The sequence below is a fragment of the Fukomys damarensis genome, unplaced genomic scaffold, assembly GCF_012274545.1.
Source record: "Fukomys damarensis isolate Sample0158 unplaced genomic scaffold, DMR_v1.0_HiC HiC_scaffold_8, whole genome shotgun sequence".
Taxonomy (NCBI): domain Eukaryota; kingdom Metazoa; phylum Chordata; class Mammalia; order Rodentia; family Bathyergidae; genus Fukomys; species Fukomys damarensis.
Genome location: NW_022900920.1, coordinates 15,222,415 through 15,241,492, shown reverse-complemented (window position 1 = coordinate 15,241,492; position 19,078 = coordinate 15,222,415). Strand labels below are relative to the sequence as shown.

General features: G+C 38.9%; 1 protein-coding gene across 3 annotated transcripts in view; it reads left to right on the top strand.

Moving 5' to 3' along the window:
• Bub3 (BUB3 mitotic checkpoint protein) overlaps positions 1-19,078 on the top strand; it is a 159,980-nt gene that overhangs the window by 21,681 nt on the left and 119,221 nt on the right. Inside the window, exon 8 of one of the 3 annotated variants that reach the window (XM_010635293.2) lies at positions 14,076-14,112. The exons of the other annotated variants lie outside the window; for them this stretch is intronic. Coding sequence (XP_010633595.1) covers positions 14,076-14,097 — 22 coding nt within the window. The 3' untranslated portion in view covers positions 14,098-14,112. Of the gene's footprint in view, positions 1-14,075; positions 14,113-19,078 lie in introns of those variants that run through there. 3 annotated transcript variants of the gene reach the window in all.

Here is a 19,078-nt window from a genome sequence, read left to right as displayed (position 1 = left end):
TTTTTTTTTTTTTTGTACTGGGTATTGGATCCAGGGCCTCATGCATACTAGGCAAGTGCCCTACCATTGAGATATAGTCTCAGGCCTGTAAGTTGTTGAAGCTAATTTCTACCCTAAAATGAGCCTTCATGAGAATATACTGAGTAGTGTTGACAGCTTTAGGCTACTTGTCAGGGGATATGTTGCTTGGGACATCTTGTTTGAAGACATTGAGTTACTTTCTGACCATATTTCATAGCTTTAATCACATCCTCAGCCATTTGAATTATTTAACATCTTTTTGAGATTACATTTTTTACTCCTAATTATATGACAAAGGTATATACCATAAAATATTTATTATATAATTATGATTAAAATGTACAGTCTTCCTCAAAGATGTGAGTAATCATTTTTAAGTATTTTATATGTAAGTATTCTAGGAATCTGGTAGACTACTAGGTCAACTTCTCTAAGCTGAGAACTGCATTTCCCACCATCCCCTCTCCTCTTTAGTTCTGAGGGAGAGTTGGCTAAAAGAACAGACACAGATGAGGAAGGTGGAAGGAGAGAAAGCAAAGGCTTTTACTCTTTGGTTTATTCACTTTTGGGTACAGTGATAGGTGATTGCAGAGGTGCCTGCTGAATTCTTGCATGTCCTTTCTCTTCTCTGGCCTGATACCCAACCGGTACCCATGGCCGATCACCAGATGCTTTAGTGCAGACTCGCAGGATGTAAACCACACAATGGCCTCTCCCTAGTTCATCTTTGCAGTCCTTTTGATGGCTGAATGTGACTGCTGGTTCTCCAGAACCCTTTAAGACCTTTACTCATTACCACCCACAGCTGTATATGGGCAGATTCCTAGAGTAAAGCCCTATTCCAGACCAGTTGATATCACTCCCACCTTAATTCTGGCAGAATGAGTGAGAGACTTTTAGAGGCAAACGCAAAATCTTTTTACAAAAAGGACTTCTGTCCTTTCAAAAGCTTTGCTTTTACGTTGTAAAGGGCAAGTGTTTAGAGGTAGATGAAGATCCTAAAATCTTTCTGGCTTCTGTGGTCTCTAGTACATAATGAAATAACTTTCATATAAAGATGACCCTTCTGATCTATCATTTCTAAAGCTGGGTTTGTGCTGTTCCAGACAAATTCAGTTTTGTGAAACTGCCCAAACAATCAGTACTGACCACATGTCTATTTCTGTCCTTCCTCCCTTAATTATAAATAACCCTTATGCTTTTAGAATCAGTGATGGATTTTTCTCTTTTCTTGAGATCCAGGTTTTAGGTAGACTGGAAATATAACAAATCCATGCCTTTGACTCCATTTGGGAGCATGCTTTAATGTGTTGAGCTCACTGACCACTAAAATCTTCCCTTAGTCCTTTTGTTTCCTTAATAAGTTTGTTCATTCATTCATCTCCTGAACCACGCCTTGGATATGCATTGAGTTCAGAAGGGTGGGCTCTTTAGTAGACCTGTCAACTTTGAGTGCAGGAACTTTATTTCACTATGGAATTTCGGATTATTGCTTAGCTTATGAGCCTCAGTCTTTAAGTGGTAAAGATAACAGTGCCTATTTCATAGGTTTGTTAGAAGGTTTAGATGAAATACAAATATAAAAGTGCAGTGTGTAGTATATTATTGCAGTGCTAATTGCTATCATTATGCAAAGATATATCACATATAATTTTTGTCATCAAGAAACTTACACTTTTGGGGGGTGAGAAAAGTATATAAGTCTGGCAAAGTGGCCTGAAACTGAGAGAAAGGAGACATTAATTCATGACATTTAGATATAAACCCTCTTTTTTTTTACCTTAAGAGGTATGGGAATGAATATATGTATTAGAGCAAATATCAAAATTACCCAGTCTTTCCCAGCTTCCTCATAAATAATTTGTGTTGTCACGTTTGTCTTTCCTCCTTTCCCTTTCTATAAGCAGGCATTTTCCTCTTAGGCCAGGAAATATTGGAGATATAGTGGATGAATGTTATATGAATACATATAGAGTTAAACTGCATAATCATAATTGTTAAAAATTTCTCAAAATTATCAGTTTCAGCACATCAGTTGCACATGGGCTTTTCAGTTCTGAAACAAGTCCCTTCCTTAGGATGATATCAAAAGACAAGGAGAACATACACGACCCTTCCTGTCTTATTTTCTTGTCACTGGGATTAAATAACTGACACAACTTAAGGAGAAGAAGTTTATTTTGGCTCATGGTTTCAGGGGGTTCATCCATGATACGCTGTCTCCAAGGCAGGAAGATGAATTGTGGAAGAGCATGGTGAAGCAAAGCTGTTCTCTTCATGGAGGCTGGGAAGCAGAGAAAGTAAGCAAGAGCCAGAGTGAGAGATAATACACTGCAAAGGCATGCCCTCACAGATGATTAAGGCAGTACCTTCTGTGAGCACAGTCAACTCTGAATTCATCAGTGGATTACTCTGATGAGTATAGTGTCCCTTGATCAAATCACCTCTAACCACTAAACACATGAAACTTTTGGGGGGCATTGTAGATAAAAACCATAGCACTTTCCCACCTCCCTCCCCCTAATCACCTCTCTAGCACCTTTGTGGACTTGAGATGATTTCTTGACTCAAGAGCATTTGATTTCCTGGTTGGATAGAGGATAGTGACGTGGGTCTTTTGTTCTCAAGGAAGATGAGCTAGATCAATTGGAATCCACTTCTAGGGCACTAATGAGATGAAACTGATGCTATGGGCTCCATAGTTGGATGGGAGTGTTGTGTAGATTTGCAGTCTAGAGAATCACTACTGGTCCACGTGGAGGCAGGTGGGTAAATTGAGGAGAAGGGAGTAGAGGGAGTAGAAGTGTGCATTGAGGAACAGAGACCAGGAGGTCTCTGGGAAATAGATCTTGCTTGCATTGGGATTTTGGCTTAGGGACATGTTTTCAAGTGACATCTGGCCTGAGTCTTCTATTTCACTTCCCACATACTTTGTTGAAGTCTCTGGGTGTAGTTGTATGGGCTTTGTAGGCATTTTTTCTGTTTGGCATTGTAGTTAAAAAAATCAACTGGTGGTTTATCACCAGGTATATGCTGTCTTATTTAAAAATTGGGAGATTTATTCTCGGAGGTACAAATCCTATCCACTTGTCTTGTTAGTTTGTAAAGTGCTCCAATCCTGTATCTTCAGCATTTAGTGTGTACCACATCTAAAGAAAATCAATAGGGCATGTGCTTTCCACCATCTCCAGTGGAAGAGTTTTGTTGATAACTGAGAAGCAACAAGTTCCTATGAGAGCTGAAGCATATCTGATGAAGAGCACCTTCAAATAAGCTCCCTTTTCTGCAGGGCATGGGAGTTGCTTTGGTGAGCATAATTTAGTTTGAACTGAAATTCAAGAGAAAAATTTGACAGCAGGGGAAAAAAATCTTGAAGTCAGACAACTGATAGAATGGAAAATACCAGGCCAATTAGATTCCTACCTTTGCCAATAATGAGGGCAAGTTGTATAGGCCCTAGGCTCTAGCTGCCTCATTTATTTAAAAAAAGAATTTGTTCAGATGATTAAATGAAAATGAATATAACGTGCTTTGCTTAGTTTCTGACATATAGTTAGAGCTCAATACATGATAATTAGTTATATATAATGAATAGATACCTGTTTTTATATATGTATTCCTTTTAAAGATGGTCTGTGTGTGTGTGTGTGTGTGTGTGTGTATGTGTGTGTGTATGTGTTATTAGGGATTGAGCACAGGGCCTTTGCACTAAACTACATTATCAGCCTTTCTATTTTTTATTTTGAGGCAAGGCCTCACTAAGTCATTGAGTTGCCTGGACGGGGCTAGAACTCTTTAATCTTCCTGCCTCAGCCTCTACTGACCAAGGAATGTACTTCACAGCTAAAGATGTGAGGCAGTGGGGTCATGCTCATGAACTGCATTGGTCTTATCGTGTTCCTCATCATCCAGAAGCACCTGAATTAAGAGAATGGTGTAGTTATAGTGCCAGCTAGGTGGCAATACTTTGTGGGGGTAGAGCAAGGTTCTCCAGAAGGGTGTATATACTGTGAATCAACGTCCAATATATGGTTCGATTTCTCCCCTTGCCAGGATTCAGGGGCCCAGGAATCAAGGGGGTGGAGATGGGAATGGGACCACTCATTACTACATGTAGAGACCCACTAGCAACATTTTCCCCGTGAATCTGTTGATGAATAGAGGGACCCTATGATCAAATCACCTTCCAAAAGCCTCACCTCTGAACACATGAGACTTCTGGGGGACATTTTAGATCTAAACCATAATCTATACACACACACACACACACACACACACACACACACGCACACACACATACATTTCCAGCACATTTAAGTGAACAAAATTTCTCCAGTGGCCTTATTTATCTCTGCTAGCATAGAAGTGTTAGTTCCAGAGGGTAGAAGGCTTTTACCAGGAGGCATAAAAATGGTTCCATTGAACTAGAAGATAAGACTTCTCTGGGACCATTTTGGATTCCTCGTGCCTCTGAGTCAGTAGGCTGAAAAGGGAGTTGCAGTGTCAGTGAGGATGATTGATCCGGATTACCAGGAGGAAATTGGACTACCACTCCACAACAGAGATAAGGAAGAATATTGTTTGGAGTGCAGGAGGTCCCTTAGGGTGTCTCCTAGTACTGCTATTCCTATTATTAAGGTCAATGCGAAACAGTACTAACCCAATCCAGGCAGGATGACAAATGGCTCAGGCCCTTCAGGAATGAGGGTATGGATCACTATGTTTTCTTTCTTTGTGACATAACATTAATTGACTTTATATTAGTACCAAGTGTTATTAAATCTACATTGTAATATTTAGGTTATGGAATGTCAGGAAAAAAGTAAACACTGCCCAAAGAAAAACATTGCCTTTTATTCTGGGGAGGGAATTAGAGTGTTTCTATTTGTACGCTGGATAGTTCTATCAGGTTGGATGTAATTATGAACTTGCTCTTGTATTTGGAGCTTAAGTATGGTTTAAGGAGATGTATCTGGTTGTCAGACCAACAAGGGATGGATTGGGACCGTGAGTCATGATATGTCAACTTGGCCAGATTAAGAAATGCCTAGCAGATTAGTAAAGCACAGTTCTGGGTGTGTCTGTGAGATGATTGGCATGTGGTCCAGTAAACTGGGGTGGAAAGTCCCACCTCAGCTGTGGGTGGCACCAACCACTAGGCTTGCAGCTTGTATAGAATAAAAAGGAAAGAAGAAGGAAGTTGGCATGCGTTTCTGAAGAGCTCCAGTCCTTTTGTGCAGGTGTTTGTATGTCTTTTGTTGCCATCACCTTTGGACATCCATTTCCAGTTTCTTCAGTCTTCTCAGACTCATACCAGTGTCTCTCCAGTGAGCTTCCAGATCTTAGACATTGGACTGGTGCTTTCCCCTGCTCTGCTACCTGGCTACCGTGAGCTAAGTAGCTTTGTTCCACTAGGCACTTCCCCATGATGTTCCTGGCTTGGAGCCTGCTGTCCATCGACTGGATCCCCTGAAACTGTGAGGTAGATTAAACCTCTTCTTTAAGTTGTGGTATCTTGTATCCATCAATGGGAGAGCAGACTAATACAGTGAGTGCGTGTGTGTGCGTGTGTGTGTGTGTGTGTGTGTGTGTGTGTGTGTGTGTGTGTGTGTTTGTGTTACTGGGGATTGAACTCAGGACCTTTATGTTGAGTTGCTAAGTTGCCCTGTTTGGTATTGAGCTCATTCTTCTGTCTCATCCTCCCAGAGTGCTTGGATTGTAGGTATGTACCACCAGGCACAGCTTGAAGGTAGTATTTGTTCAACAAAGCCAGCAAATAAATGCAAATTTCTATTTATTCTACTTTTTTTTCTTTTGGTCTATAGGAGTATCATTCTGTAATTCTGAGCATTAGGATACTTGTGAAATCTAATATTCTTTTCTTAATATGAAACCCTGTACCCTTTAATAGGTTACCCTATACCCCAGCGGCCCCACCCTCCACCCTTTTTTCTAGGGATCGAATGCAAGGGCACTGTACCACTGAGCTACATCCCAAGTACTTTTAATTTTTTGTTTTTTGAGATAGTATTTTATTAATATGTCCAGACTGGCCTCAAATTTGTGATCTTCTCTCTGTGGCCTCAATGCCTCTGTAGCTAAGACTACAGGTGGGCACCACTGAGCCTGGCTCCATCCTCTTAAAACATACACTTAGTTACAAACACTGAACTGCTAATGTGACAATGCATGCTGTGCCATCTGCTGCCAATAAGTATCCGACCACCCTGTGTTGCCACCTATGCTCACTAACCCAGGTTACCATCGGTGGATGAATGCATAAACAAAATGTAGTGTATACTTACAAGAAAGTATTCCTCAGCTTCAAAAGGAATGAAATTCTGATACGTGCTACACCATAGGTGAACCTTGAGATGGACCACTAAGAATAAGCAGATGCAAAAAGACAAATCCTGTATGATTCCACTTAGGTGCAGTATTTAGAGTAATCACATTCATAGAAGCAGAAGTTGTATTGTGTTTGCCAGAGGCTGAATGAGAAGGCAATCTGAGAGCTATTGTTTAATGGGTGCAGAGTTTCAATTTCGGAAGGTGAAAAAGTTCTGAAGATAAATGGTAGTTTTTGTTGTACAAAATATACTTAATGCCCTTGAACTGTCAGATTAAAAATGGTTAAAATTGTCACGTTGTGTGTGAAAAACCAGTATGTTCTGTACAGACTAACATGACAAGTAAATGAAACTTGCCAAAGTCAGTGGGGAGCCTAGAGGTTTGAACATCTATCACACGAATGGACCATCTAGAAAGTGGATTTCCTGTCCAGCAGTCAGATGACTACAATCTCCCTCCTCCAATACAAAAAAGACTAAATAAAGGAAATGTTTATTTTTAAAAGAGTAAATTTTATGTATGTATATTTTAACACACACCTGTCTTAGCATAGTACCTAGCATATAATCTGAATAAAACATTGGCTCTTAGAAAAAAGTCCTGCTAGGGTGCATAATTAGTCTGGAGGTAGCGCCTTTGTGACTAGACCTCATCTGTCATATCCATCCGAGTTCACCTAGCTATGTCCCCAGTGCAGTGAATCCCAGAGGGTTTTTTTGGGGGGTGGGTTTTGAGACAGGGTCTCACTATGTAGTTGAGACTGACCTGGAACTCACTATGTAGCCTAGGCTGGTCTCGAACTCACAGCAATCCTCCTGCCTCAGCCTCCCAAGTGCTGGGATTACAGGTGTGTGCCACCACGCCCGGCTTAACCCCAGAGTTTGATGCCAGCCTGGGCAACATTGGAAGACCCCATCTCAGAGAGAAAAAACAATTGTGGAGGAGAAAAGGAAAAAATGTCCTTTCTTATCTTGGTGGATTTTCATTTGAAGTTTAATCAAGCTGTAGGAGTGTGACCACAAATGCCTGGAGCTGAGCTGTTTCAGCTGCTGCTGGGGGCAAACCTGCTGCCCTACACAGTCTGTGATGAAACTCCCCATTTTCAGAGCTGTTACTGTGCACTATCATGTTCTTGTCTTGCACAGGCCTAGTCCATTTTTAGAATCAATTTTGTTTTCCTTGGAAAGCAAACTGGATAACTTTCCTTTTTTTTGAAATAATTATAGACAGACATGTATGTTCCTTGAAAGATTTAAAACTTGCATCTGGAACTTGTAGGATGTAAAATGTTAAGGGTAATGGGAAAACTGGATCAGCAATTTGCATTTATTTAGGCTTTGTATTTTTTCTTGGATAAATTTTTTTTAAATTTTAGTAATTTAGACATATTCAGAAAAAAACTATTGTTGATCAGTATTATTTATTTTTGAATCATCTCCTACCAAAGAATTTTTGGTGGTGTTTTCTTTTTTTCTTTTCTTTTTTTCTTTTTTCTTTTTTTTTTTTTTTTTTTTTATTTTTTTTTTTTTTTTTGGTGCTGCTCTTTCTCCTCTTCTTTCTCATCTTCCTTGTCTCCTTTCTCTTCTTCCTCTCTCTTCTTCTTTCCCCCTCCTTCCCTTCCCCATTCCCTCCTTTTTTTTTTTTTAAACAGAGTCTTGCTATGTAGTTCAGACTATCTTTGAATTTACTGTGTAGCCCATGCTGGCCTTGAACTCATGGTGATCCTCCTGCCTCAGCCTCATGAGTGCTACGATTATAGGTTTGGACCACCACACCCAGCCCCTGTTCTTTTATTATACATACTAGATATGCACTCTGTCACTCAGCACCTACCCATACCTACTGATGCTTTTGTATTTCATTAACTTCTATTTTCTTCTACTTTTCTTTGGTACTGGGGATTGAACACAGCTCCTTGCCTTTGTGAGGCAGGTGGTGGAACCACTGAGCTAAATCCCCAGCTCTTCTACTTTTCATTAGGTTTATTTTTTAATTTTTATGGTTTCTTGAGTTGAACATAAAACTCATTAATTTTCAAATTTTCTCATTTTAAAATACATTTGTGTAAACCTATTTACTTTTAAGTACATTCTTTGTGATATCTCGCTTTTTTTTTTTTTTTGTACCAGGGATCTAACTCAGGACCTTGTGCTTGCAAGGCAGGTGGCATAACTACTGAACTAAATCCCTGGCTCATATTTTGTTTTTGTTTTGGTACTGAGTATTGAACCCAGGGACTCATACATGCTAGGCAAGAACTCTTCTTCTGAAGAAGAATACCCTTTATAATTTTTTTATTTTGAGACAGGGTTTTCCTAAGTTGCTCAAGTTGGCTTCAAACTTGTGATGCTTCTGTCTCAACCTCCCATGTAGCTGAGATCATAGGGATCACAGGCGTGAACTACTGTGGCCGACTACCTTGCAAATTTTGATATGGTGTATTTTATGACTATTTTGTGCTACATACTTTATAATTTTTACTGAGATTTCCTCTTCTAGCAAGGGATTACTGAAAAGTGCATCTTGAAGTATTTAGCCATGAGGGCTGTTTTTTCCTTCTTTCTTCCCTCCTCACTTCCTCTCCTTCCTTCCTTTTCTTTTTATTGTGGTCTGGGTGATCAGACCCAGGGTCTTGCACATGCTAGGCACATTACCACTGAGATGCATCACCAAAGTGGGCTACATTTTTTTTTTCTTTTTTGTTTAGTTCCGGGGATCAAAGTTGGGTTGCGTGCTTCACAAGTGCAAGAACCACCAAGCTAAATCCTTGGCTCTGGGCTACATTTTTTATTGTATATTTATAACTTAATGACAGTGTAATCAGAAAGAATGGTCTGAATATTATAAATTTTATGTGATTTAAAAAGTTTTCTATTTGACTTACGTATATCATCAAATAATTTTCTCTACTTATTAGATATACTGTTTAATTTTTATATGTATTAGATTATTAATTTATATGTATTAGATTATTAATTTTGTTCAATTATGTTCTTATTAAAGTTTGAATATGTTATTAATTTTTGATAAGTTACGCTAATATATTATGTTGGTTTGTTTCTGCTTGTAGCTCTTTGCTTTAATTTTTTGTTTTTGGATTTTTAATATATTTTATGAATTACATTATTTTTAGACTATTTTATTAGATACATACAACTTTATGATAGTTACATCTTCTAGATGGAGTTTGCCTTTAATTATTAGTATGCTTCTTCATACCTATTAATATCTTTGCTTTAGATATTACCTTACCCCATATTATTCTATAAACTTTATTTTGGTTATCATTTGCATATGATATATATGTATATTCCATTATTTTCAGCCTTATGGGTTTTAAGCATGTCTATTTTAAGCATCATAGCCAGGTTTTAAAATGCTTGTGCAACCTAATAATTTCAGTCTAACATGTGGCTTTAATATATATGTATATATACACACATGAAACATAGCATAGTGATATGTAGAGTTTATTTCTTCAGTCCTACAATCTTACTTATTTAAATATTTTTATTGAAAATGCTTTTTTTCTTCTGTGCTACTCCCCTCCTCTAGTACTGGGGACTAGAGCCTTCACACTGAGTTATACCCCCTAGTCCCTTTTTCTTTTTAATGAATTTTATTTTAACCTATTCCCCCCCTTAAGGCCCCCTCCCTATGTACAAAAACTTTGTTTCAATGTTTTCCTTCTATTTTCACTTTTTTCTTGTTCTTTCCTTCCTTTCTCTCTCCCTCCTCGTTTCCCTTCCCATTTGAACACTTTCTTCTCATTTCCCAGCATCCATTATACATTTCAGTCCTTATTTCCACTTTCAGTGTTTCACACCAGAGAAGCAACGCAGTATTTAAACTTGTGTGTCCGATATATTTCACTTAAGAGTGTGGTCTCAAGGTACATCCATTTAGCTAGAAGTGTCTGAAGCTCACCTTCTTTATGGCAGAGTAGTGTGCTCACATTGGCAGCATGTATACTTTACGGCAGAGAGAAGACCCACATCTCTGTCCACTTGTTGGCTGATGTGCATTTGGGCTGTCTTCAAGCCTTTTTACTTTTTTGAGACAAGAGAACTTGCTATATTGTCCAGGCTGGGCTTGAACTTCCAATCCTTTCACCTTAACCTCCATTCTGCTAGAATTACTAGTGTATGCCACCACACCCAGCATCTCCTGTGTTGCTTTCTGTTGGACTAATAGTTTTTCATATTCTTCCCATCATCTGTACCTCATTTCTGGTTTAGATGCTATATATTGATATTTTCTCTTAAAATTTTATCCAATCATGAATTTTTTTGATTGAACTCTGAGTTGTTCAGTGATTCTAGCCTCTTCTCAGCAATAACAATTGTTTTTTACGTTACTTGCTCAGTGAACACTTTCCCCATTATCTTATAATTTATATTTATGATTTTAGTCATCTCCAGTTTTAAAATAGTAAAATTATTTTTATGGTTCAACAGTTAATTACATGGATTAGCATGTATGTATTTAAAACTCTACCTGTGTTTTTTCCCCCATTTGTGTGCGTTTTTCTTCTTGCTGAAATGTATTTTTATAATTTAAAAAAAATGGGAATCTAAGTATGTCTTTGTAGTCCAGATAATGTCTATTTTACTTGTACTCCTAAGGATAGTTTAGCTGGATATTAAATGCTAGGCAGGTGGCGGAACCACTGAACCATATTCCCGGCCTGAATATAAAATGCTATGTTGACAAGTTTGGTTCTCTATACATTTTGAGCATCTGTGCTCCCTGTTGAGAAGTTTTTTGTGAGGCTAATTAGAGCCTGATTAATTTTTCCCTCTATATTAGAGTTCTCTAGGGAAACAATCAATAAAATCTGTATATATAGAGAAAGAGATTTACTCTTAGGAATTTGCTTATCCAAAAAATGGATGCTTGATGAGTCTAACATCAGATAGGGGGATAGCACGCAGGAGACTCAGGAAAGAGTTGCAGTTCAACTACAAAGGCAATCTCTTAGTGAACCAATTAGAGGCAGTCTGATGACAGAATTTCCTCCTGATTGGAAGAACTCAGCTCTTCATACTGTTTAATTCTTTTACTGATTGGATAAAGCCCACCCATATTATGGAGAGCAATCTGCTTTATTCAAAATATATACATTTAAATGTAAATGTCATTTAAAATATCCTTACAGAACCATCACAATAATGTTGATTAAATGTCTGGGTACCACAGCCCAGCTACTTTAGTAAAATTAGCCATCACACTCTGGAAGCTATTACACTTGTTTCTCAATCTCTCTCTCTTTCCCTCTCTCTCTCTCTCTCTCTCTCTCGCTCTCTCTTCTCTCTCTCATATGTACAGTAGAACATAAAACTGCAGTACTGTACTATACAGTTCAATCAGCAAAAATTACATTACTGTCCTATAGAAGAACTCACCATAAGGCTGCACTGTTGCTCACATTCCTGCCTTTTAAGTCCAAATGTGAGCCTTAAGTCCAAACTGTGAGCCTTGGTGTAAGTTCAAATAGTTGTTAAATAGGTGAGTCATTATACTAGGAATATCATTCCCCAGGATTTGGGTGTCCTGATGTCCTTGAGGGGTGTGCATGCAGTGCATTTCACAGGGTGACCCAAGGCTGGCTGTGTGTGGCCTCTCCGCAGCAGACACAAACTCCAAATGCCTTTATATTTTATGTTCTTCACTGTTATATGTCTAGTTGTGGATTTATTTTTATTAATGCTTGGTACTCAAAATGTAGCACAAATCTTCAATTCTGAAGATTTTCAGCATTGATATCTCTACATTCTATTTGGGTTCTCCTAATTGATGAATGTTAGAAATGAACAGTTTTTACTTCATGTCTCTTAATTACTCTTTCATATTTTAATTTTATTTCCTTCCATGCTGCAGTCTAGGAGAGTTTCCAGAACTCTCTTGAAATTTACAAATTCTCTGTGTCTAGTCCAGAATTTATTTCAATTAGTAATTTTTTTCATTTCTAGAATTTCTATTTCATTTCTTACCTACCTCTTCTTGTTTTGTATTTACTTATTTTTGAATTGTTTTAAAAAGAAGCTGTATCTTTTTTACCTCCTTATATATTTTAAGTCTTTGGTGACTGGAACTATCAACTTAATCGGAAGTAAATGCATTTTTAGATTTTGACTGACTTATAGTTTGATCTCGGGCTTATATTGAGTGGAGGTTTTATTTATTTATTTGTTGGTACTGGGGATCGAACTTTGGTCCTTGTGCTTGCAAGGCAGGTGGCAGAACCAGTGAGCTAAATTCCCAGCCCTAGTGGAGGTTTTAAATTTTAGTCCTTTGCTAATTTTCTCTCTTTATATCTGCCTGATCCTGCCTAACAGTTCCCATTTGCTCAGCAGAAATTAAACTTGCTGCTGCTTCCTACTTGTGCTCCTAGAGATCAGCAGTTCAACCTTGCAGAAATATTTATCTTTTGTTTTAGAGTCTGACTCCCTCTCTCTCTCTCTCTCTCTCTCTCTCTCTCTCTCTCTTTCTCATAATTTAGCCACCATTGCTGTGATGTTTGGAGGGTGATGAATATGTGAACTTATTGTATTAACTTGACTAGTTAACTCATGTGACTTAAAATATTTTGCTTTAGTAATGACATGAGATATATTATCTGACTGGAAGTAACCAGAAAATAAAAGTAGTTCAAAAATTTAGTCTTCTCTATTGCCTACACTGAAAAAAAATGAACTTTAGCCCAGCATGGTGGCTCACGCCTGTAATCCCAGCACTTGGGAGGCTGAGGCAGGAGGATCACTGTGAGTTCGAGACCAGCCTGGGCTACATAGTGAGTTCCAGGTCAGTCTCAACTACACAGTGAGACCCTGTCTCAAACACATACACACACACACACACACACACACACACACACACAAAACAAACCAAAAAAGCCCAAAAAAACAAAACAAAACAAAAGCAAACAAAAAAAACTTTGGTTGGTGAAATGAAAGAGTCACTACAGGGTCCTTTTATTTTTGTTTCATTTGCCTGAGATAGGGGCTGACTTCCCCTCTTGCCTTCTCATCTGGAAACTTCAGTAATGTGAAGTTCCATCTCTGAGTTAAAAAATGAGTGGTCTTAAAAAGCCCAGAGCATTTTGCCCATCATCGACCTCAAACATGATTTGCTTTCTAGAGCTTTATCTGAACGAAGCTCTTCTCATCCCCGAGGAAACCAACCTATTGCCTATTATTAATCTTTGATTTCTGGGGTATAGGCCCCTAGAGCTTCAGAATGGCTCCGAGATACATGGGTAAAGGCCCAGGAAAGCAGATTAGACTCAACTATCCCCCTCACCCCCATCTTCAAACAGCTTAAGGAAGGTATTTGTGATGAGCACACCCACAGTGCTGGACCAGGAAGGAATGCATATGGATCATGGAACCACTGAGTGCGAGAGAATTCAGATGTGATGTGGTAAGTTAGAATGCTACTCCTGCCCTGCTGAGAGGTGACTGATGACCACCAGACATAGGAGCCAGGAGTGGTCTTAGGCTGGTTGTAGCTTCTTCATTGCTAAGGTCAGGGTTTGCAGGTGATAGTGGCTCAAAGTCTATGACAGAAGGGTACTTTTCATTGCTCTGGGTGAATCTGACCCAGGGAAGGTCTTTGTGTCAGGTTGGGAATGTGTGGTTATTTGTTGGATCTCAGGACACGATCCTCAAGATTTCTTCCTTGTCTCTGGTTTTTCTTTGAAGTGACCTTTCGATGCTGCTTTGACCATCTTCTAAGAATCTCACCAATGCCAATTCCGTTCTGAGTTTTCCTCACTCTAAAGTCAAGAAACTAAAGTGAAGCAATCAGATCAATGTTCTTTTCTCTCCTGGTCTCCTGGGTAAATAAAGGTTAGTGTTGCTGGAAAGTGGGATCATTATATTAAATTCACTGCTTTTCCGCTAAATCTTGACAAATATTAAAAGCGAAGAGAAAGAGAGGAGGGGGCTCCTAACCAAAGCCTGGAAGCTTTTGAATGGCTAGAAAATCATTGCATTAAGCCATAATAAACATCAAACTGCAGGTATGTTATAATTTTATTTTTTTAAGAGAACATCAGATGGCTGTAACTGCTTTTGTATTGGAGCAGGGAAGCTGTACCCAGTCTTGAAAATCTTTCATTTGTTATCCCTAATACGTACTCACATGTACATTGCAGTCTTGAGAAAGTACAATTAAAAAGGGGATAGGTAACCCTTTCTTCAAGTCTTCAGGTTTAATTTCCCTGATTATGGTAGATTACGAGTCATTCTGTGTCTTGGTCTCCAAGAGAGACAGCGCCTTCTCTTCAGTCCCTTTCAACAGTTGTTTATGGCAGTTTCAGCCTTTTTCTGCCTCTCGGAGCCTCTTTATTTTTAAAGCAAGACAGACAAGGCCTAAAATTATTCCATTAAAGAGGGGCAATTTTTGTAATGGGACTTAGAGTGCTTTGCAGAAGTGCAGGCAAGTTTCTTCAATATCCTGAGCATTATTCGCTCATTTAGTTAAATGATGTTTCTAATTCTCTGGTAATTACATGTAATGAGGCACTTTTTCTCTTCTTGATGAGACTTTAGCTTAATATGAGATGGCGTATTTTTTTCCTTTTTTTTTTCCCATGGGGATAATTACCCCTTCCCAGGAAAAGCAGGGTTTGTTGTGCAGAATATAGCAAATTATTTTATTTCCTGCCATCTTGACTGCCAGTAAATTATAAAATTAAGTTTCATGGTGCATTAGCACCATTTTGGAAAGGATTGAATTTTCTTTTTTCTTTTCTTTCCTTTTTCTTCTTTTTAAATTCATGTACTGCTGTCCACTGGGACTGTAGAAGCTATTATTCATAGAATAGACATTTTTCTGCCAATTCCTAGTATTCAAATGTATTGAAGTAGCAACGTAGGTTTAATTTTTCTGGATGAATGTTCTTATAAGCGCTTTTGTGCTCAGGTAATTATCATCATAAAGTTAAGTAATATGTTTCCTCTTTTTCTCTGGTCTTTCCTCTTTTCAATGTCAAATTACCTTTTTTAATGTAATCCTTCAATTAGCAAAGCAACTAAATTTGAACCACATGAAGGTGGTGACACAAACTATTAAATGCAAGAAATTCAGAGTTAATACAGTCACTCAACTTATTCTGTTAAATAAATTTGAAGAGAGAAAAATATGGGGAGAGCATCATTAATTAAGGACAATGTCATGTTGATTTTGGTCTTTTGGACTCAATTATTTTCACTGATATTAAAGATAATATGTGCATGTGTGTGCTTTTTAGTTTTTGTTTCTGCAGAAGAAACATTTCTGTGGATGAAGTGGCAGACTAGGATGGATAGAGGGAAAGAGGACTGGGAGCCAGGGGCAGAGAGTGGAGGTGGACTTAGTTTATTCCTGCCCAGCTACATGGTTTGGGCAAGGCCATGCTCTCTGAGCTTTAGCTCTTTCTTGTGTAAAATCCATTATTTCTGGCAGATGGTCTCCAGGCTTTAGAAACTCCAAAAGGTCTTCAGATCACGTAGTGAAAGGATCATGTGTTGAGGTCATCCCACAGTGGCCCAGGTTTGACATTTGTGTTTTTAAAATATGTTGGTCCCACTGGTTCCACTATCCTTTGTATGATGCTGTTTCCCATGGGTCCAGGTGTCTCCAGCCCCTGGCTTGCCAATGGCCTGGTGATTATTGTCTGATCTCTCTCTCTCTCTCTGTACAGGGGATAGAACTCAGGACCTTGTCCTTGCAAGGTAGGCAGTAGCACCACTGAGCTAAATCCCTGGCCCAATTGTTTGATGAGAGTGGGGAGATACCACCCAGTGTTGTGCTTCCCAGCCCGAGACACATGTCTCAGGAATGAGCGAACCAGAGTCCTCTGGTGCAGCATGGTTTCCCTTCAGTGGGACTGTGTCCCAGTGGCTTCTGACAGATGTCAGAATATTTCCCTCTTCTTTAGGGTGACCAAGACTTTTTGTGTGTTGTTGTTGTTGGTTTGCATGTTTGAAATCAGTGCAGTATATTGGAAACAACACTGTCCTTTTTAGATAGGATGAAAGAGCCTGTTTGATGTGGGGTGAGTTTTCCATGTTTTGAGAATGGGAATATTTACCAAAGTGATGAATCTTTCTCACTTGTGTAATTAGCCTGCAATAAAAACCTCCCATCTGGAGTTTTTATTTTAGGTAAGTGCTGTTAGGGGTAATTTTGTTTTAGAATAGTTATGTTGGTCATTTCACTTTTCCTCTCGGGGTCACCGAAGTGGCTCATGCCTCCTCCTTGCTGGGCTCTCCCTCTGGGCATAGCTCTAGGCATAGCCTCTGTCTGCCTATTTCACTACAGTAGCTCCCTGATGACCACTCGGCAGTATAAACTTTAAATCTCAGAAAACACTGGAGGTTGGCCCAGAGTCTGATAAAGGGCATGAGCTCTGGACCTGCCATTCACAAACTCTGTAACTTTGGGAAAATTGCCTACCTTCTCCAGGCCTGTTTTCTCATTTGTGAAGTGAGCATTATAATGATACCCTATAGGATAAAGTAAGAGTCATGTACTTGAACTGCTCAGTAGTGTGTACTATTGCAGTGGTAGTTGTCATTATTATCTCACCTTCTACTGCTTGTTTAGCTGTGTGCAAGTGACATTGTACCCACCATTCTCTTAACTTGCTTTCTTAACCAGCTTTCCTGTCCTTGTGCTTCCTTTTATGCAGGACCTTCTGCCCAGCATCTTTTCCCTTTCTTATTTCCTTGCCATTAATTCATTCATATTCTCATTCATTTGTTTATCAGATATTTATGGTGCACTCATTATGTGCCAGTCCCATTTGCCTGTCCTGTTCATCGCAGACATGTCTCTGGTGACTGCCTGGCAGGAAGGGTCTTGTGATTCACATATGCCACTCCAGCCTTTTTAGTCACTCCTGTTCCCATCTTCTCTTAATTCAGCACCCAGTACAGCATCTCCCATGGAAGTGGTATGTAAGCAGGGCTGAATGGAAAGTGATCACTTCAGGAGTCCCAGCTCCCCAACCCATTCACCCCCACCCTCACCCCCAAGCCCTGCTGGAGCAAGAGCTGTCCTTTGAATGAGGCCCCCTTTTCTGAAGTCTCTTGATTCTGTGAGTCCCCAGGGTGGTACTTGCACCCACTGTTGCCATGTGGCTGTGTGTGTGTGTGTGTGTGTGTGTGTGTGTGTGTGTGTGTGGAAGTGGTGAAGCACCAGCTTGTGGCTGAGGTTCCCTTCTTAGCAGCATCTGGCCTTACGTGAGTCATGGAGCCTTTGTGCTGACTCCCAACCCTTCCCCATTTTCTGCTCTGTCAGTTCACATACTGATTGATCCCTTGATCCCTCTCATGGAGAGAGGCAGACAGAGTGAGCATGTACAGCACTTAGCTCTGTTTGCCTTCCTGATGTTGGCTGCTTTTGTTATCATTACCATGATTATTATTGGTTTTTCTACATGAGCTATTCTCTTTTTTTTTTTTTAAAAATTATTAGTATATTATTGTGATACAGAGTAAATGCATTCATTGTGGGAAAATTGGTTCATCTACAAATTGCATCTTGATCCTTTTTACTTCCCTTCCCCTCTCTCCTTTCCCCTCCCTGCTCTCCCCCATCCCTAAGATCCCCTTATCTTTTCAAAGAACCAATTCTTTGATCCACTGATCCTTTGCATTGTTTAGTCTCAATTTCATTAACTTTCACTTTGATCTTTATAATTTCTTTTAGTTTCAGATTTGGATTGTTCTTGTGTTTCTAGGTCCTTGAGATGCATCATTAGGTTGTTTGTTTGTTTGTTTGTTTGCTGTACTGGGAATCTAACTCATGAACTTGCACTTGGGAGGCAGCACAGTGCCACTGAGCTAAATCCCTGGCCCCACATCTTTAGGTTATTTATTAGGAACTGCTCTGTTCTTTTCATGTGTACATTTACAGCTATAATCTTCCCTCTTAGAACTGCTTTTCATTCCATACATTTTGGTATGTTATGCTTCTATTATCCTTTGATTCTAGGAAATTTTAAAAAAATTTCCTCCCTGATTTCTTCTGTGATTCACTGGTCATTCATTAATATACTATTTAAACTCTGTGTGTTTGTATAGTTTTTTTCTTTGGCTTCTTTCGCTGTTGATTTCTGTGAAAAAATTTTTTATACTTTTGAGTCATCTAATTTTTCCTTTAGTCCTATAATTCTGAGGTTGGTTTTTTTTAAGTTTTAATTTTTGTTGAGTCATCCATCAACTGCTGGATGCAGCTTGCATGGTGTCTTGTCATTTTTAGGGCATCACCGAGTTTACGATCTACTGCATCTACTGACACACGGTCCTCATATTTGTCAAGTCTACCCATGCTTTCCATTGACTTTTTCATGCTATTGGTTTCTGCTTGCTTTCTTTTCATACTGATTCTTTTCCAAAGTAGTCATTCCTGTTTTGTATTATCTTGTTTAACTCAGTTAGTTTATTGTTTATTCCTTCTTTAAGCTCACAAAAGATTTCATTGGTAAAATTCTTTATCTATTTAGTTAAATCCTCCTTGAACTTATACATTTGCCTAAATGTTTCTTTCTTTTTTTTGTCCCTTCAAACATTTTGACTGCTTGGTTTTTGAATTCTTTGCCTATGGCTTCCTCTGCTTCAGTATCCTTGAGATCAGCTTTTCTTCTTTTTCTCTTTGTCACATTGTTGCTTTCAGGATGTCTTGATTCTGGGTTTTGGAGACACTATATATATAT